The 21,589-nt window shown below is 36.2% G+C and overlaps 1 protein-coding gene across 11 annotated transcripts in view; it reads right to left on the bottom strand.

The window, feature by feature from the left end:
- The window catches only part of ATP11B (ATPase phospholipid transporting 11B (putative)), a 73,075-nt gene that overhangs the window by 34,721 nt on the left and 16,765 nt on the right, over nt 1-21,589 (bottom strand). For all 11 annotated transcript variants that reach the window (XR_010390466.1, XR_010390467.1, XR_010390464.1 and 8 more), the window contains exons 4-20: nt 19,042-19,122; nt 14,224-14,331; nt 13,906-14,034; nt 13,657-13,760; nt 12,252-12,299; nt 9,863-9,927; nt 9,218-9,299; nt 7,716-7,866; nt 4,908-5,105; nt 4,462-4,620; nt 3,996-4,168; nt 3,528-3,596; nt 2,414-2,487; nt 2,224-2,327; nt 1,897-2,078; nt 1,008-1,211; nt 623-776 (exon numbers count right to left, since the gene is read on the bottom strand). Coding sequence is in view for 7 of the 11 variants with exons in the window: in XM_064516658.1 (XP_064372728.1) it covers nt 623-776; nt 1,008-1,211; nt 1,897-2,078; nt 2,224-2,327; nt 2,414-2,487; nt 3,528-3,596; nt 3,996-4,168; nt 4,462-4,620; nt 4,908-5,105; nt 7,716-7,866; nt 9,218-9,299; nt 9,863-9,927; nt 12,252-12,299; nt 13,657-13,760; nt 13,906-14,034; nt 14,224-14,331; nt 19,042-19,122 (2,085 nt within the window). In the remaining 4 variants the exon portion in view is untranslated. The remainder of the gene's footprint in view (nt 1-622; nt 777-1,007; nt 1,212-1,896; nt 2,079-2,223; nt 2,328-2,413; nt 2,488-3,527; nt 3,597-3,995; nt 4,169-4,461; nt 4,621-4,907; nt 5,106-7,715; nt 7,867-9,217; nt 9,300-9,862; nt 9,928-12,251; nt 12,300-13,656; nt 13,761-13,905; nt 14,035-14,223; nt 14,332-19,041; nt 19,123-21,589) is intronic.

The following is a 21,589-nucleotide window of genomic DNA, read 5'->3' as shown; positions in this document are numbered from 1 at the left end:
ATAACTAAACAAAGCTACAGACTTATTCCACTGATACATAGGCTAAAATGATGCTTTCTTCCCTTTTCCCTGCTGAAAATACAAACCTGTGTAAATGCTTATGTCAGATCATTTGCTGTTTTCTCTACATTTAAAGATACATATAACAAAAAGCATTTAAGACTAGAAAGAAGATATTTACGGAAAACAGACGACAGAGGTCGTCATACATTAGGCAGTGACTTGAAACAGTGCAATCATGTTATGATAATTAATCTCATCTCAATCAAATTCACTTCTCCTTTCTTCCACTCCCGAAAGCAAAAGCGGCAAAAATCTAACTCATTCTTGTAGTACTTTATTTTACCAAAAGGTTACTTCATGAAAAGGGAATTGTAAGAATAATAGATGGCGGTGGCAGTATTTTGACACTATCTATTTACAAAATTTTTATAAAAACATGTAGCAAGTTAGCATTCTTACTTTAAGGAGCAAGTTTCTCCAGTTCAACTTAATTTAACAGTGATTCAAAAGTCAAAAAAAAGGCCAGGCAAATGGACAAAGCATTTGCAGAGATCCTTGTCTCTTTCAGAAAGCAAGCTAAAAATACTTATAGGACAATCATGACTATATCCTCACTTACCTTTGCTTTCTGAAGAGGTGCCATGCGACAACACAACACTGCAGAACAGTTTTTACAAACATCCATGAACATTTTTTCATGTTCCCTGAGTGCGAGAGAGAGGCTGGTCCCATCCACAACCAGTCCATGCTGGATAACATGGTCTTCCTTTATTCTATTCAGGGACAAGAAGGTTTTTGTATTGGTGGGAGGGAAAAATTTCAATTTTGCTACAAATTATGCAGTTGCTCATAATAAGCAGAGAAGTAAGCCTGTTTGATTTTAATAGACTTGAAGCAATCTAAGTAAATTCATGTTTGACACATAAAGCGACTGTCATAAAATTTGAAATTAAAAGAAAACCAAATTAAAATAATCACTAGGATAGTGACATCTGGTATTTTACCTCTTGGCTAGCTGCCTCAGTTGCTCTGCGCATGTACTGTCTGATTTGTGCTGCACAAGTTCAAGGATGTTCATGGTTCTGTGAAAGTGTCCACACGACAAACTGACACTAACAGCAGTTTCATGCTTATCTCCAGTGAGTACCCACACTTTGATACCAGCCAACCTGAGGGCTTCTATAGTTTCTTGGACTTTCTCCTGCAGTCTAGAAACAAGAAAATCTTAAATAACCAAAAGAACACTTTCAAAAAAAAAAAAAAATCCTGCTCACATTGTAACACCACCACTGCCGTGATTATTTAAGACATATTCTGTTACCACCAATATAACGAAGGCTTTGATGAAACAAAACCTGAACTTCAGTCCTGTTAAGTGAACCAATTCAAAACTTGTAATAAGAATGTCTCAGTGTAAATTAGGCAACACCGCTGCATTTGAGAAGCTTTAAAACAGTCCATAAAAATTACCATCTATTGCAATGCATGGAAAATCTAGCACTCCAGTGTACAATACACTCTCCAACTTACAGGATACACACTACGCAAGCAGAATGATATGTAAAGTAGCTATGTACCAAAGTTCTCCCAAAGAGTTAGCTATTGCCCTTAATTTTCAATGAAATTTTCCTGACTTTGTTTCATGTACGTTACGATGAAGGACATCTCTTCCCGTGAAGTACACAGCATGTCATTGTTATTACGCCAAAATCAAATCGGTACCACGTGTTTTGAAGGCTCCTTGATCCGAAACTAGTGGCAAACATACTAAACAAATAGCATAGAACTTTTGGGGATGGCTGGACAGTTTTTCATGGCACATATCATAAGGCAGTAATAAATCCTAAACTTGCTATGTTTTTGGGTGTAGTTGGCAGAAATTCCATTGCATACTTGTCTTCTACTCCTGTAGCCCCAAGCAATTCCAGATCCCTCTCTATGAAGTTGAATACATCTGCTAATTTTTCTTCCCGTTGCTGTAAGGCAGTCCTGGCCTCATGAAGGCGTTTGCCAATTTCTTGATACTCCTCAGGTGTGAATCTTCTGTAGGCTACGCACAAAGTTCTTAGTCCTTTCTGTGAGGAAATAAAAGACTACATTCAGAGTAGACTAGATTCTGATCTAACAAGAAGGCGTCACCTGCTGTTTGTTCACTTTAAGTCTCAGAATTTGCACCAGAAGAACCTTTTTGCAATCAGCTGGACAGATATCTACACTTACCAAGGCAAATTCATCCACATGTATCCTTGTTTTATCTATTTCTCCACTCTTACTACGAGGAAGAATAGAAGATTCTGCTCCCTTTGTGAATAAAAGCTTTTCCCCTATCAAGCAAAATAGAATGAAAATTAAGAATACATACTATTTAAGAATTTATCAACTGCAGCTTGGGCAACTTCTGATCTCTTACCTGAAGGACTCTCTACAATGACACTCATTCGTCTGCGATTCGGATCAAACTCCAAAACATGAAGCAATTTATACCTTTATTTTTTGTTTTAATAAAAAAGGGAAGAGGGGGAAAAACATTTTTAGAAATGGATTTCCAAAGACAATTACTTATAAATATACATTGACCCCACAGACTTTTCCTGAAGTGTCATTTTTGTATAGAAACTCTAAAAGTAATGCCATCAGTTGAGAAATAGTCACTGTTATCTATGATTCTGCAATTAATTGCTTTTCAACACTTCATATACACTTCATATACATGTAGTTCTGTCCCATAAAGGTTCTTCTACCAATAGGAACTTTGATTCCTGAACACTAGCTTTACATCTGGATATTACTATCAGCTCCTAACTGGTCTTTTATCCTTTTATCATTATTTCAAGTATAACTTGGAAACCATACTTTATTTTCCAATGCTTAAACAATCTACACAGTCAGAAAAGATTGTACGATCTCTGATAACTGGACTGTTTTTTTGCAGTTACCAAACACTAATTTGGAAAACTAATTTTAGAAAGTTAAGTTTGAAGAAATGACAATTAACCGACATAGATCAAATGGAGAAAAGATGCTATGACATACTGCAGAGATAATGCTTCTACTTATTTTATAAATATCTCTAACATAGATAATGTTTCTACTCATTTGGGGCAAGTATAAATGATTAGATTATTCATGAGTGATAGTTGCCAGCACAGCTGATTCTGGGAACTTCTAGAGCTGAAAGCACAAACTAAAGCTTGAATAGACAATGCAATTTTCCAACTCCAGCAGACTGTCAACCTCTGAAGAATGGACAGAGATGTAAACTGTTATAATACACACCTATACAAAGTAACTCACACATAAAATTCTTGCATTTCAATTCCATTTGGTAAGGAGTAAGATGTAAGCTGTCTTGAAGACATCAAAGGAAAATCATGAAAAACAGGGGACTTCTGGAAAAGGCAAGTGTTATTTTTGGTTTTGTTTTGTTCTGTTTTTTGAACAGAGAGGATTAAATAGAGAATGTTATTATAATCTCCATTATTGTTTTTTGTCCTTCAAAAGAAGGAAGGAATAAAATTGAATACCTTTCTGGTTTTCCAAGACTTTTTACTTCCATAGTGTCCCCACTAGTTCCAGTGAAGACTACTCCAACACTAAAAGAAAAAGCAAAACAGACATTTGATTGGCACTTTAGACATAGCATCTATTCATCTGAATGTTATTGAATGCTAAAGCAAATAGGACCCTGATACCCCATCACTGCTCTATATTTCTAGAAAACAATGAAAAATGTCCACTTTCTACAGTATTTTAAATAGCAACATGTTTTGCCCAGTTTAACTCAACAAGGATTTCCATAAATATTTTTAAAAACTTGATAATACGCCTAGGTTTTTGTATTTTTTAATTCTTTGTATCTTTTCATCGTAAGCTGTCATTGCCAGGCCCTGGGCTTTACAAACTTTTGATGAGGTTTTTCAGATTGCTTTTAGAACAAATTGTCTGCCCTAGCAGGAATTTCTACATTCCACAATTTTGGCATTATAACTCACCGGCTTGCAGCTTCAACTAAAGCTTTCTCATCGGGTGAAGAAGCATAATATTCCAATGGGGATGCTATTCCACTGGCATGCCAGGGACCATCAGCACCATCTGTTTGATCTGCATTGATCTGCACTGTATGACAAAGACAAACTGCTTTCAAGAAGAGCTCTTCCTCTTTCACCTACAAGAAACAAAAACGTTATTTGTAACATTTAGATATCAATCCAGTTTTGAATATACTTTATAAAACAAGTTGTTTTTACTTAAAAATCTAAGTACTCCATGTTAAAAAAAAAAAAAAAAAATCACATCTCCCAACCTATGTAATACAAATCATTTGTTCAGTAACAGTTAATAGGTTCAATCTACTCAGAAAATCTCATTCTTTAACGCAAATACCTAAAGACTATTTCTTTGAAATAAAGTATTTGCTGTCTAGGATGTCTAAGGGGGGGGAAAAAAAAAAAAACTTACCAAACTATGCCTATTTCCATCTGGACAATCTTCAGACAGTCCCTCTGGAGTTAGTTTCCCATTGATCTCTTGGTACTTTATGCCATTAATGGAGCACTCACGAAACTGCATCTCATTTTCAGTTAATGTACCGGTTTTGTCTGTAAACACGTATTCTATCTATTGCAAAATAAAACAAAAACAACAGGTTTGGAATTATACATACTTTCCACAAGAAAAGAAATCTCAACTCACTCTTACATGACCAAAAAAATGTGTGCAATGGAGAGAGAACCTAAAATTTTAATTTTTGCTATGAAATAAAATGTTTATACCTTACTTTCAAATTAATCAAATTATCAAAGCACAATCAATAAGAAGTCTGTAATAATGATTAAAAAAGTAAAATAGGAGTTTAAAAAAAAGAGAGAGAGAGAGGGAGAGAGAGATAATATATTTTTTTCTACCTGTCCCAACTCCTCATTGAGGTCTGAAGTATTTACTTGTGCTCTCTGGTTTGTTTCTTCGTGATAGAGGTCAAGATCCCAGCCAATAAAAAAAGATCCAAGAAATTTCTGCATCTCAACAGTCACATAAAGTGAAATAGGTATGATAAAATTGTAAAGTACCAGAAAAGCAAGAAAATCTGAAATAAATCTCAGAATCTATGAGAGGAAAAAAAAAAAAAAGTAAAGATTACTGCAGTGATCAGGTGAAACATGGTTACTTAAGTATATTTTAGTATGTATGAAAAATGACAAATTAACAGACCTGGAGGAGACTGAAGTCCCCTGCATACATAAGGGAGACAATGCACACAGTGATAACGCAGGCATTTCCAGGCTGCCTCAGTAATGTGTCTTCAGACTGATGCAAAAAGACTGCCTTAAACTACGACTGGATGTTTCAGTTCTCAAGTTCATTAATTTTTGCCTTCTCTACCGAGTCTGTCAGGAAGGCTGCCAATTAGTATCAACTGTACTGGTGATTCTGTAACCCAGAAACTCTCTTGAAGGATCTGGGACTGAACAAACACGTTGCATGTTCCATCAAACAGTGTCATTCGTAGGCTTTTCTAAGGAAACATAAATCGTGAAGGCAATACCAAACAACTGATGTTCCATACACAGATGAATCTGCAGTATTCTCTGCTGGTATTAAAAATAGTTTAGGACAGCACACGGACAAGAGGGTTCCTGTCTATTGACACTGCCCAGTGAAGCGAGTGACCCACGCTAACGGACGGAAAGCGACTGTGTAGATTTCAATGGCACAGACTTCCTTTACGCCTCTTCAAACCACTGCCCCGGATGTTTACATAAACATTTAGGTAAATAGCTATGTAACACAATGATAGAAATTTCTCTTTATTAGGTATGAAAATTTTAAACTCTGAAATGAAATCTTAAAGGCTCTTTGAAAGGCCCTCTTTTTAATTTGCCCAACAAACTCAGTATTTAAGTTGCACTTTGGGAAAACTACCAACACGTTAACACTGAACAAAGGAGATCCGAGACAAGAAAAACTGGGACATACCTTTCAACTCCACCAGATACTGGTGTAGGAAAACATTTCGAGGAAGTGGAATATAAAGTAGTCAATGGATTGCTAAGCTAAATAACATCCGTTCCTCCTGATTAGGGAGTGTTGTTATAATTACTTAATAAAAATCAGTACCATTAAGGTGTCTTACAAAAAACTCAAAGTTCTGTGCCTTAAGAGATCTTCAAAATTGAAACAGACAAGACAGATGAAGACTGATGGCAGTAATTCAAGAAAGAGAAGATATACTGAGAAGTGACAATGACTAAAGTTAGCTAGCTTTTTCAAGAACTGTATATTAAGCAGTAATCTGGAAGATACAGGAAGGATGAACAGAGAAAGCATATCAAGTGCAGGCAGCATATTGAGAAATGCAAAGCAGATTGTGGAAGGAAGAATATAATAAACAAGGCAGAGAGAAAAACAAAGACCAGAGGGGACAAAATAGAAGTGATATTGCAGAAACTTAAAAGGTTCTATATGCTCTTGAAAAACAAGAGGATGGAATGACTGAGTAAATGCTTATGCTGTTTGTTTTCTGAACTGAAAAGGCTCAACATGTTATTCTAACTTTGATAACAACTACTTTAAATTAAAAGAAAGCAAGCATTTACTTGACTGACCACTTCAAGCAGTTGAAAATGTTTTAAATATGTGCAGGTACTAAAGGAGAGAGTCACTAAACAATTTGAAAACTATGCAGTTCGTTTGGTACTATTCAACAGTGACACTTTTAGATAGATTATCTTTAAGTACACTGAAGAGTTTTTGATAACTGTATTGATAATCTGAATTAATAATAATTTAAAATAAAAAATAAAAAGTGAAAGTTTTATGTTATTAAAAAAACTCAACTGTCCTTGAATCAAAGAAATTCTCCAATCACTTCTGTGTTCTCCTTTCTGAATCACTATGTACCAACAGCAAGTTTCACTCTGCTCATGAAGAAAGAAAGAGCTCTCCTAACTTGGAATTTGAACTTTTAGCATCCATGGCAGCCAGCAAGCACATTCAACCCTCAACTCGTGGGAGGTACAGAGGTGTGCGAAGTCTGACATGTGGACATTGGATGTCTAACTCTTGTGCTTTGAGAAATCCCCCTCTACCTCTTAGCATTAGCTTCATTCAGCTACTGAACTGCTTTGGAAGAAGGTACACTCATACAGAAATCAGAAGTTTAAAATTAAAAGAATACAGAAAAATACAGAATGAATACATTTAACAAAAATAAGATATACTTCTGAGAACTGCAGACTCCTAAGAACATTTCAAAGAATCCTTCCAATCTCTACAGAAAAGTGAGGTGGCAAGGAGGAGCCTGAGTAAAATTACAGCCTCAAAAAAATTGTCTGAACAATCTCAGCATCTTCATTTAAGCAATGACACAGACACCTAAATGAACAACAACTATAAGCAGAACACAACCTCAGAAATATGCCCTGACCAAAAAAAAAAAAACAAAAAACAAAACACACCCAAGATTTTCAAAATCCTGGGCTTTTCATAAAAGAAGAAAAAGTCCAAGCATTAACAGAGCTAATATTTTTCTACACCAGCTCAAGATATGTATGAATAAAACTCTTTAAAAAACCCTGAGCTAACGGCAAACAGATTTGCAAGTGGATCACACGGTTGTTTCAGCTATATCCAGGCATGGAGACATTATAAAGACCACATTTAATATCTGGTGGTTGAAGATTCCTCAGATATGCAACTGGGTAGAACTACATTACCTTACTGCTGTTTCTTTCATGCTCCGTTTTTTCATTATACCAAGGCTCATCCCATTTTTCTTCAGCTTGCCATGCATATTTTAAAATAGTACTCAGAATGGCTTCAAAGAGGAGGATTATTAGATAAATAATCAAGAAGGAATTCATAGACCTAGGAAGCGGCAAAAAGTGCTGTTTCAGTTTGTTTTAATCAATCTGTTGAGACACTTAAAATATAAACTGATCAAAACTTTATGAGACAACTTTTTTTAAATGCAACCTGCATTTCACGTGTATTTGAAGTTTTATATGATAAACAAACAACATGAGTGAAAAGAAATCCTACATCTGACTAAAATACACTCTACATGTAGAAATATGAAGACTAGATTAAGGTGGAAGACTACCCCAACAGTTGACTTGTGCCACATCTTGTTCAAGATTTTGGTGACTGACTTACGCGTCTTCCAGACATTCCAAGTATCAAGTGAGGTTGCAAGGGCATTACAGAAGACCAGTTAGAAATCCAAGGCTGCACCTTTTCCTCAGTTATAAGAGCACTTCTCTGTCCATCCACTTATTTAATCCAGGCCATCCTATACCAGGATGACCTTCCAAACTTTTCGATATTCTGTAATGCCAGCCAGATCATCTTTTCACCCCTTGCTTTGACTTTCCTGTGCATCCTACAGATTTGTTTGTATCTAGTTATAGAAAAATAATCAACTCCATGATTGCAAAAGAAAAGTGTCATGAGGCTAAAGTCGGATTTCTTGTAATTTGAATAAAGGCAATGTATTAGAACTGTTTTTCCAATTCAAAATAATTGAGTTCAACATACAAATCCGTGTTATAGTAACAAATATATGATGGAACTACAGCAAAGAAAGATTTTTAAAACAGAACCTGCGACTTGTGTAAGCAGCAAGATGCATTACAAAACATATCTGCATAGACTATATATCCTCTAGAATTTGTGAAACAAAACTATGTTTCATTATAGCAAATGCTAAGATTAAAAACAAAGAAATTTTAAGTGAGTAAGACTTCAGTTGAGTCCATCCTCTTTAAGGGCAGGATGCAGTCTCGTGCTCATGATATAGCAAAGGATGCAGAAAACAGCAAAGGATGGGACTGGTGTGAAAAGCATCACCAAGCATCTGGTTCAAGGCAGCATTCCACCTTCCATTATACGATCTTCGTGTCTCAGAAGAAAACAAACCAAGCCTCCCCAAACCAAATAAACTTCTCCTGTTTTAGTCCTTTTTCAGCTTGGGTATTCATCTTTGTACACTACTCACAGAAATGCTGGAATATTAAAAAAAGAAAAAAAAGAAAAGAAAAAAAGAAAAAAAAGAGGAAATTAAGAAATTTACCATCACGGCTTCCTACTGAAGACAAGGCAATCACTCTCTCTTCCCCTGCCTATAACTCAACAATGAGATCAAAAATGCTCTACAGTTACTGGGGAAACACCAAGTTACAATTCTACAAATAAGAAGGACACTATAAAATAAACATACTTTTCCACTGCTGACCGTTTCTGAGATTTACTCTTGTAATTTAATGCCATCTTTGTCTCCATACCTGTATACACTGCAACACCTGGGAAGAAGGGGAGGAGGAGGGAAAGAATTATACTTTATATTCTGCATATATACAACTTGTAGAATTTTTAATTTTGTTTACAAGACATAGGATAAAATCAAGAGCTGATATTGTTTACTTCAATACAATGGTGAGGCAGTATTTTGTAGGTGTTAGTAATATTCTGCAACAGCAAAACAGTACTATAGAAGTAATTTTAGCATCTACTAAGATGCTCTTCATTATTATGACTGTACTGCTCTCCAAAAGTACTTTTTATGGAAATCAGAATGGTAAATCTCAGGAGGTCTCAAACAACGGATAACTAACATCAGTCATTTATCCACTGAAGTTAAGTTACTCCTTTATCGCACCACTTCAAATATTTTCACATAGTGGAGCTGAAACTTTTTATCCACAGACATTCTTCGGCATAATATCATACTTTCATCTATAGTCATAACCCCTCAGGTAACCATCAGCAGAATTATTAAGATTTCTTCAGTGCAAGTAGAATTAAACCACAGTTCATTAACATGTTTTAAGAAGAGAATGCTCCAAGTATTTAGATGTCTACAAACCAAATATTTCTTTAGTGTTTTTTAATCTTGCTCCACGAAGTAAGAGACTTTCAGGCCCAAGAGGTCTAAAAAGAAATAGATATATGAGCATTTAAAAACAAGTTGTTCCATATTTTGTGGCACTAATGAAGTCTAGTTTCCTATGCACTGAGGTCCTATGTTCCCCACGAATTCCCACCGCAGCAACTCCACCCCCACCCTCTTTAGCTCCACTTTGATTTCCTTCAATCCTGTCTCCCCTTCTCCCCACCTCACCCCCTCCCAAACTCCACAGAGCTCTCAGCTCCCTTTAACGCTTCCTTTGGTCACTGTAATACTCTACCACTGCTCTCAATACTCCTCAATTAGCAATTGAGCTAAAGGTACCAAATGGCTGGTTCAAAAAGATCTACGAGTTACTTGAAAAGCCAGCAGAAAATAACTGTCAAGCTCACATTGCAACAGGAGCACTATTTTAGGTCTGCCTATTTTATTTCCACTCCTCTGTCCAACTGAAACCATCTAGCAGGTTCAAAAGTTATTCATACTTGAGGAACAAAGACAGAAAACTAGATGGACAGACAATACAACAGTACAAGTTCTGCTTTCTCATGAAAAACACTAACATTTTGCAAGATATTTTTCCTCACACCTATCGCACCACAATAATACAATAATTTCATCAGCTAAGTTAACTGCAAACAGTGCTGTCAAAACAAAGCTACCGTTACAAGCAAGGTTCATATAACATTAGAGCCGTATGCTCTACTCCAGTGGCTGTATCATCTTTGGAAACTGCCAGCATAGTTGGTTTGAAGCCACACAAACATGCCTTATAAAAAAGAGACCTTATGCATATTTCTGGATTCAAATGGTTTTGCAGTCCGTAAAACCAGTTTGAGAAACTCAAAATACAAAACTTCAGTCAGTGCAATACAGATTAAATGAGTTTATCTCTGGCAGTCAGAAGATAAAGCTCCACCAGTAGTCAGAACTTCTGATTATTTTTTCACACTCACTTTAAACTGGCTCTATTATATGTTGTCAACAAAATTATTTGAAACATTATCTCAAAGCAGAACCTGTCAACTCGGCAGTAATGACATCTGAAGAGCTCTAAGCTAAGTAGCAAATAAAGTGACCTTAGAAAATAGCTGGGTGTTTGGTGGGGGGGGGATCCCCCCTCCTTTTTGTGTGTGTGTGGTTAGGGCACAGGACTTGGGGCCAAGTGGTTTGGATTCCACATTCCCAGATTTCATGCAAAACCACAGGCAAATCATTTATTCACTCGAGCTTCATTTTATTCCCACTTAAAAGTGACAGAATGTTTACCAGCCTCCTAAGGGGCTCATTGATTTAATTTATTAGCCTACAGAAGTTTTTTTGCTCTTCAGATTGAAGGCTTTATATTATAGACATATCACATAAAAAATAATACTGCTTTAATATTGATTCAGGTAGAAGTTTTACTGAAAAAGATAGAATGTGTAAAAGATAACATTTTAGACATCTAAAGAGCAAAAGAATCCTAATGGATTAATCTTTTTCTGTGATACACTCAGCCACCATAACACAGCACTTGAAATTTTTAAAAAACTTAGCTGCCTGTCTTTAAAATGTGATTACCAGTAATTTTCAGCAGAAAACAATAGTTTGCATGCTAAATATTCCTGAAAATCGGTCCACTTCTTGCTAATTTAAATTGACTGGCAATCTCTGGAGGAAGTCCACGTGTAGCTCTGAAAATGCCTTCGCGTCTTCAACTTGTTTTTGTAATTTCCCGTGTTTTAAATGATTATTCTACTTGCTACAATTGCACAGGGAAGAGTTTGTGAGTACATGATTGTGTGCACACAACTGTGCACAAAATTATGAACTGACTAGCACAGGTGTAAGCATTTACCATTACAGTCCAGGTAGTATGGTAGTTTGAGATGTATATTAAAATTACAAATTTGTAGCAGAGGTGTTGTTAAAGCAAACCAGTAACTTCTACCAACTTCGACATCAAAAACACCTGCTCGCTGCCTTGGATAAGCAGATCACAGGGGTCTGCATAGTCTGCTATTGGAAAATGTTTAAGTTCAATAAATGTTTAACTAACAAACAGCAACAGAGTTACCAGCTCTTTACCAGTACCTAAAATGATCGTTCCATCTGGAAACGGTCAAACTTTCCAGAACTATTCATTACATCTGAAAAACTGGGTAGTAAATGAACTTCCACAAATTGTTCCTTGGTTCTAGCTGAAGTGACAGTGGCAAATGATAATTCTAATAAAAATCCGTCCCCCTGCTTTTTTTTTTTTTTTTTTTTTTTTTATTTAACAGTAACTCTCTTCTGTGATGGTCAGGGTTTAACCACTTCCATTAGCTCTAAACACTACATTAGCCTGTACAATTTTACTTACCGTACAATTTCCTCAATTTGCTGACTTATAGTTATTCTTCCAACAAATCTATGAAAGAGGGTTGTGTCAGAAATATCTACATAAAGACTCCAAAGTGTAAAAAACAAAACAAAAACAAAACCCCAACCCATTATATTTACAAAAACGCCATTAACAGTACATGAATATAAAATAATCAATTTTAATTTATTGTTTGCAATATTAATAAAAACAACATGACAACACTGGCAAATTGTACAAGAGTTATTTAAAAACTGAAACATTCAGCCTTTAAAAAAACAGCTATTTGAAAAAGCCTCCTAGGTTTCATTAATAAAACCACAAAAAGTATATTTCTAATTTAGTTAAAATAGATCAGGCAATTTCTTGATGTGCCAGTAAGAAGTAATTCCTCAAATATACATCAGTTACCATACTATCCACTAGAAATAGTAATTTCACATTTAAGAAAGCCAATTTACTCTGTTTTTGAAGTCTGTAACTGTCATATTTTGCATAATTAATTATAGCTCAACTATGAATGAGCACATAGCTGTAAACTTCTGTAGCAGTTAGACCTTATTAACTTGATGTTCTCTACAAATTGAGCTAAGGATCAAATATTTGAGCATCTGCTTCAGCAAATACTTTATTTTTTAAGAATCTAATATTCCTCGAAGATTCCCAAAGCTTACTTAGAAAGAACTGCTGTGATACAGGCTGGATTTTAAAAACTTACTCCATAGCTACTATTTTCCATTATACAATTCAGAAGTAGCATAATATTAAAATGTTATTAATCATGATACAGCCACCTGGATACGAATATAACTTTTATTCCACATAATTTCATTTTACAGGGTCTGCTGGATTGCTTGCTGATGTTAAAAGCTGAAGTTGAGCATACTGAGGTGCTACTGTTAATTATCGAAGTTTTTGTTCCGGCGAACAGCGTTCAAACCTTTTCTAGACGATAGGCCAAAGAAGTAAACCTGACTAACACATATCCATGAAATTAATGCAAGCCTACAACAATTTCTTATACTTAATTCCAAAAAAGTGAGAATACTACACAAGACTGAAATCTCCTGGAGAACCATATACATGTCTTTTTTTCCACCCTGCTCAAACTTGCTGGTCATTTTTTTTTTTTAATTACGGTGAGAAAAGGAATGTACATTTGTGCCAACATTAAAATATGAAATGTACATATGCTACAATTTCTGAATTACTACCGAAATACTCAAATTTAACTTCTTTGCAACGTTGAGTATATACATATGTATAAATACTTATGCTCATTATTAAAACTGGAAATTAAAGCAAATCTCTGAAGTAGCTTTAACCCCAGCAAGATCCATATCATTCCTAGCATTAAACACTTAATTCTGATTTTATTTTTAAATGTTTACTAATAAAGTGATACCTGTATAGGTCTGCTTCTGGCTGCTGACATTCTATAACAGCGACAAGTTTGTCCAGGTTGGCAACTGACTGTAACACTGCTGTTTCTGGGACCGCAACATGTGTCTGTAAAACAGTGTCCATTAACTTCATGATTTAGAAATATTGGGGGGTGGGGGGGGAATGGGACAGCGGAGGGGGGATCCAACAGGCTGAAATAAAAATTAGATCACAAATCAACTAAGTTATATTTCATAGCAGTAACCCAGACCTTAAGATTGGTCTCTCCATCCAAACTTGCAGTAGTAACATGACACGAACCGTCCACTCGATCAGATGACAGAAGCACCAGATCAACAGGGAATGTCTCATCTTTGGCTACTCTGACAATGTCACCCACCTAAAGAAGCAAACACAAATAAGAAGGTATAGATAGAGCTTTACAAGTGAAAAATTCCTTTCAGCATTGTTACTGAATCATTATGAACCAGGCCACAATGCTCAGTGATTAAATAATTAAGAGCTTTAGCTCCCCCCCCCCTTTAGCTATGCAATAGAAACAGTTTTCAATTTGTCTTTAGGCACATACCCGAATATTTTTAGATCTAGTTTTTACAAGACCACCGCTTCTAACAACATAAACTGGAGCACCGTTTACTTCATTGTCTGCTTTATGTCGTAGCCAGTCTTCATAACCCTGTAGAAAACACAAAAATTTATGTTTCAAGCAACTACAGCTATTACTCATGAATCTGGGAAACCTCTTAGTTTCTACTCATTTTATATAAACAAGCAAGGGCAAATAAAGTAGCAAAAGCAGTGAAGGAATTTACAATCCCACATTCTGTTAAAACAAACAAGCTGAAATTTTCTGGGGACAAGATGAACAAGCACTCATGCAATCTGAGATCTATACAGATTAATATACCCCAAAACAGGGAAAAGCTATTCCCAGTCTCTCGTATAGATTTTTTTTTCTTTTTTGAGAAGTAACAGACTTAAATTACTCTCTCATGTCACACACAGTGTCACACTGTTTTCAGAGAGCTTATTATAGTTACTGCCATTGCCTATATATGAACTCTTCAGCTTTCTTAATTTTGTATTATATGTTCGTACATCGGCTCTGTATAGCAAGTGAAGATGACAGAGAAAGTTTTAGTTCTTCCAGAGTCCTAATACAACATTTCAGAGTAAGTGAACTTTTAATAGTTAAATTAAGCAGTTTTTCTTTATCAGCTATTTAACACCTCTTTGAGCACCCTTTATCCCAACCACACTCATGTGCAAACATTCCTAAGTGTGAATCCAGTTGTATTTTTCCTTTGCACATACTATTAATACATTGCTTATTTAATCTCATAGCACGATCACCAATATCATGATCTATTATCTCCAAGCCTAGCTGTTGCTTAGAAAATCCCTTCACTGAGCAGAAGAAATTAATCAGTCTATACAGGCACTTCAGCTGTTATGTATCTTTCTGAAAATTAGAACAGTGCTTACATATAAGAAGTTAAGCAAGTATTTCTAAGTGTCTGCATATTTTGCCACTTGCTCATTAATCTAGTCAAGATAAATGAGCAAGAGTGTAATGCATGTGCATTATACATTCAACTCAAAATGATGAAAGCAGGCTTATAGGGAGAGCATGCAAGCTCTCAGCTAGGCAAAAATTCAGAATGTGAACACAAGAGAAAGGTTGCCACAAATTCTTTTTCATCATACAAATTTGATCACTAAGTTACCAAAAATGTGATTTCCTCTAATACCTATTAGCAGTTAAAAAGAAAAAAGTCTCTTTGAAGATCTACAGTCTCTTGCTGTAATACACTACATTAAGCAACTGACAAATATTGAAAAAAATTTATTTAGCAGAGAAAAGACATTTTCTATCAGCTGATCCATAAACTTACTTTACCACACAGAACCAAATGATTCTTCAGTGCTACCATAAACAGTCATACACTAAGGACTACATGACTACCTTTACGATTTCTTAGCACTCCCAAGTTTGTGGCAAAACAATGCATGTTACACTGATCATTCAACGGATCAAAATTCTTGTGCCATCTCTTATACCCTGGCAAGACTTCTACTTCTGATTTGCAGTAACAGACACATTTTCTAAAATGCTTTCTGTATGCACAAAAGTGTGAAAGAGAATGAAGATCACTTTCTTGCAAGTTTGCAGACGGAAGAAGGGGACCTTTTAAACAGTAGGCATAATCCCAACTCATCCTAGAATACTACAGACATTGGATGTGAATGTCATAATACAAACGGTACCGGATGCATTCTGAGTCTTGACCAGGGTTTGGAAGAAAGTTACATGGCAACCTAAAGAACCACAAAGATGTGATGAATTTTACCCTAAAGCATCCTTTTGCAGTTCTTCACTTGAATACTACCTCCATGTACCAACACTGTTACTAGCACAAGTAGCATTACCACTGGGGGGGGCAAATGCTTAAAAATAAATACTTAAAAGATGTGTAGTAATAGCAGCCACATAGAAAGATACTGGAAAATCAGTTAAAAAAAAAAAATCACTAAAACCCCTACATAACAGCCTATAAGGGCATCTTCTGATCAGTATGAGAAAGCATCAAGAATCTGTACCTACAGCTCCTTGTTAAAGGTGACTGACAGAAGAAAAAAAGGATTTAGCTAAAATCCAGTAACCTTGGGGTATTTGTCTCATAAATCTGAACAGCTGAGCAATATGGGCACTTGGCAAAGAACTGAAGTTTACCTTCTTCAGAAAGTACAGATTTCAGCGCTTTCTCCATCTGATGCCTATTCCCTACAACATAAGGGTGACACTTCACAACAGGGAATTCTTAGAGCCAAGTTACTCTGGTCTGTTTAAAACAAAAAAATTTACCCACTGCGGCATTTTTGAGAGAGAGTTCTTTATCCTCACTTGCAAATATTGCAAGAATACTGTTACAAAAAAAGATGTGATAGGAACACCGTGTTGCTTAATCTCATGAACAGAAAATACAGATAAAAATTCCCTAATTATATTCTCAATTCCTGCTAAAATAACAGCATCAATATACATGAGATAAGGACAAAATTAAAACAGGCCTGCATGCTATACTAGCAGGGTTTGCATACCCCGTTTATTTCTATATTTAATAAAAACCTACGAAGTAGTTACTTCTAATTCACTCAACCACGAGGTAAACATTCATGTGTCCAATCAACCTGCTTGCCAAATACCTATGAACCTAGTCATAAAGGACTAAATTCCCTAAGTTTCCCTGGGAAATAAAAAAGAAAAAAATCTTTTTTTATTTAAGGCAACAAGAAAATTTTGGACTCCTCTAAGGACCGCATACCCATCCTCAGAGGTATGAGATGGTAAGATCTGTGGCTAACAGGTTTGACAAAATGACATAGCAAAAGTTGCATCATTTTGCAGTTCCATGTGTCCTTCTTCTGACCTAGGCACCATCATGCTTCTGATAAGAAAAAGTCCCACTCCTTGCCTGAGATTAAAGTAAGGCTGAGTTTTGAGGTTTTCTAGGTGCATCATGCTAACTAGCCTTCTGGAAACAGGGAAAAGTTTTTTTGCCCCCTGCTAAGCTTCTCAAACTTGGATAGGGTTAATGCTTTTATTTTCCTCTTCTAAACTTTCAATGGTCTACTAAGCTACAGTTCAATGTTTACCCTGCTGCAACTTTGTACAGAACTAGTGCCTTGATGCTTTCAGACAGGGTTTCTTCTCCACCTGAAGGCTTCTTCCTATTCCACTTCTGGTTTGAGAGAATATGGGAAATGTTTTCAGATCACACTTGGTATTTTCCTTCTGTGCTCTAACAGAAGATTTATCTTTCTTCCCTGTCGTTTAAAGGTCTGTCCAACTGCAGCCTGTTGGAAATAGCATGCTGAATTATCTTTCCAAGATAGAAGCTTGTAACTACTGTTGCAGTGGGTCAGGATAAAAACAAGAATCCATTATATCAGCTTAGATGGTTTCCAATAGGCCCTTGAAGACAGAGACAGACAGTCAGAAAAATTCTTAATGCTCTACAAGTCAAGTATGACTTGAATCTTCTAGAAGGACAGCCAGAATCTCTATTCTTTGTAGCCGATTGTGAAATATTTAAATTTGCCAATATAAGACTGGACATCAGGAAACAATGTGACAGATGGCTTTGGACTATTTTTAGTTATACACAAGTCCAACTTCTTTCTGAAAAAAAATCTAATGTTTGTAATAACTTGCATGATCTCTTTCAGTTCACAGAGCTTTAGGGGATGATTTCCATTGCCAACATATGACTATAGCTCTTAAACATGCTTTTTTGGGGTGATGATAACCACAGAGCACTCTGCATATACAAATGGCACAGTGAGAAGATGAAACTAATTCCAAGACTCCTGCAGCATTAAGATCCCCCTTGCCCCACATACTATCTGATTGAAATCTAAAGCTATTTTTACTTTTGGCCTAATTCAGGGTGGGCTTTGGTCCTACTGGCACAGGACACAACTTGAAATCCAGTTGTAGCATCATAAATGTCTCCTGCTCACTTTTCAGTTGCTATGAATGCATCTTCTCCTCAGCCAGGACTCTCAAACACTTTCAAGGAGCTAGTTCATGAACATCACCTCACTGCAGAAATTATTGTTTCCGTTCATACCACCACTTTATTTACCTGGTTGTTTCTTTCCCCTATCACTCTAAGGGTTTAAGGAAAACAGGAGGAGATGCTTTTCACACCAGCCTCCCACTGCCTCTAAGTCTCAGCAGGGTCTGGGACAGTCCTTGAACAAAATTCGTACTAATACTCAAAAGATTTTTTTTCTCTCATTACAAATTAAAAAAAAAAAAAAACAAAACCCACACACTCAAAAATCTTTTATATGACCCCGCCTGACCCCCCAAAGCTTTCTGAATTGGGTCTTTTACCTGGCATAGCGTTACAGTTGATGTATATTTTACACCATGAAACACACTCAAGGCAAAATTTGCCTTTTAACTACTGACAAGCATGGCACCATTGCATCATCTACTCCAAGCTCCTTTCCCAGTGTGTTATGTAGGAAGATTGCTTTTAATATGCAGTGAGGTGTGCCAAAGCAATAAGCAAGGCACTTTCAGAACAGGTCTTATAAAAAGTGACATGCGAAGTTTAGACAAAAATGCTGTGTGACAGTCATTCACTGTCCATTTAAGGATGCTGCAGTGAGTCACCGGGCACTTGACACCTAAGAAAAACATCCAAGTTCAAGTGTCTAAGAAAGAACATTAAATACACAAATTCTTTCCAAAAATGACACTGGTTCTTTTTTTCTTTTTTTTATTTTTAGTGTCTAAACATTACCTTGGTCAGAATTTTTAAAGTACCTTAACCTCAGAAAGACTTCAGGCAACACAATTTTTCCCCTTTACCTGTTTTATGGCTGTCACAGTTATGACAAAGAATAACGGCAATCCACTGGTAATAGGACTGGTAGGGGTATCGATCATGAGCTAGAAGAAGAGAAAATGTGAAAATTAGTTCCTAATTTGATTTTATGATTGTACTTTCCAAAAAAACCCAATGAAGACAGACAAATATTATTCCAAACTCATCATTATAAACAGTGGGGATTTTTACTGCACATTCTCCAGTATTTCTGGGGCAATGCTCAGTTATTGACACCTACACAACAGATGTCAATAACGATGTAAACAAAGGCTCTATAATGTGGAAAAGACTCAACTGCATGTTTGTAATGCATATGCCAATTTTAAGACTCCTCACTAAAAGTTAGATTTGTTTTCATCCCACAAAGATGAATTCAAAAGTGCACTGCAAAGGAAGGAAATCTACATTTCGTGAAGCTTATTTCAATATTCTATACAATGTACTGCTTAACAACAATACAGAGTATAGTAACAACCACTCTAGAAGTGAAAATGAAGTTAAAAGCAATAATTTCCTACAGTTCAGATATTAAAGAATCTCATTGCTAAGACTGCTCCTTTCTGGTTCCCTGAAGTTAACATGCAGATTTTACAATCTGTGCTATCATTGCTGTCATGCCAAAAGTGCAGTGTATACACCAAAACACTGTATGTGGGGAGATGGTGGTGGCTCTCCTCTGCTGCAGGTAAAAAAAAAAAATACAGTCAAGTGCTCAAAGAAAATATACACAAGGGCTGTTCAAAACCACAGACACTGGTTTGATCCACTTTACCTGAGACTTATGGCATTGCTTTGGGAACCATTAAAGAAAAAAAAGAACATACATGAAGTTTATGCTGTTAAAAGCCAGTAATCTCATAGAGAAAATAGATTATGCCACATTACAACATGTGCACAATCTGTTCTCTTCACTGAAATGCAAACACTTCAGAAAACATGACAAAATTAGATCTGGCCTACAATACTGTCTGCTCTTTAACTGTACCGTTGTGATTTCAGCTTGGAATCACATTGTCCGAAACAGCCTCTGAAAGAAGCGCCCAACTTTGGTTGGACAGGCTTAACCATGACATTTCTGCCACCTGCATTCTTTCCTTCCTTCTCAAGGGAGGCTCATCTGTTAAAAAAATGAGTTTCATGCTGGCAGAATTGTCATGGCAGCCTGCTCCCTTTTGTCTCTTTCACCAGAACACCATGGCCCTTTGCCCACCACACAGCTGGACACGCATCCATCACACAACTGGTGCAGAGCATCAGGTGACCAAAATGCAGTCAGCCACCATGTTTCTGGCATGCATATGTGAAGTGGACAATGTGATCGGATTGTGCTGCACATTTAATCACACGATGAGAACTTGCCCCAGCCCTGTCATCACCAGTGGGATAAGGTGGTTGTGACAGACACTGCATCTTGGTCACATGGGATTCATATCACAGAAGATATCATGGTGATAAGCTTTTAAAGGCAACTTTGCCTTATAAAAATAAAAATATTAGATATTAATGGAATTTCATATGGTATGTGAATAAAACTCTGTTCTGATGATGAAGACGAAAACCGACTGCAACTTTTTTCCTGTTAGGTTTCTGAGAAGAACTTTATTCAAGACATCCCATACAACTGATACCAAAGGGGTTTTGTCGTGGGTATTTTTTTGTTCTTGTTTTCACTTTTATAAAAGAAATGAGGGTATCCACTTGAGTCATGAACTGAGAGAAGAACAAGATTACATGCTGAATAAAAGTTCTGCCCTTACTTCAGATACATATTTGTTCATTGACATCATACTTAGATATTACTATAGTCAAAATTAACTGAAAAGAAAGTGACTCAAAACTGAACTATGTTGGTAAATTTTTGTTAGGAACAAATAAAAGCTTTAAAAAAAATGTAATGTTGTCTATGGTAACAGTAAGTAAGGCCTATGTTCCATCTCCAGCATCTTCCCATCTTCCTCATGTTATGATGTGTTAAACAATGTGAGACATCACAACAGCAGTCTTCCTAATTAGAAAGACAGGGTGGGCAATGCATTCTGTTGAACTAGGTTAGATGACTTTAGTAGCTTCCAACACAGGAATTTTCAGCCTATTAGAAAGTTCAGTCTTTCTAAACGTGAAAGAACAAGAGCAAGGGACGCAGGAGGCAATTAATGAACAAACGCAGAATTAGCACTGCCACCAACATCTTGCACATGGCCAAATCTTATAAACTCTTCAATATTCCTGCCTCTGTCAAATGAAGTATCACCTATTTCAGAGGCATATTGAAAATACTAGTTAATCACTGTGGAGAGCTGTACATGTTCAAAGCACTTTATTTCATAACTAATGTGTACCCCAAAATCTTGTCTTGTCTCAGATAAGAGTTGGTCTTTTGAAAGGTATTACCTCCCCCTGCAACCTTTCCTACTTATCCTTTCATCTACTAAGTCTGCAATAGCTCATCAGAATTTAAGTACAATTACAGAGTTAAGGGTGCAAAGATCACAGTAAATTTACAGGCTCTCATACTTTGAGCATATCTGT

Source organism: Dromaius novaehollandiae, chromosome 9, assembly GCF_036370855.1.
Source record: "Dromaius novaehollandiae isolate bDroNov1 chromosome 9, bDroNov1.hap1, whole genome shotgun sequence".
NCBI lineage: Eukaryota > Metazoa > Chordata > Aves > Casuariiformes > Dromaiidae > Dromaius > Dromaius novaehollandiae.
This window is presented reverse-complemented; position numbering and strand designations above follow the sequence as displayed.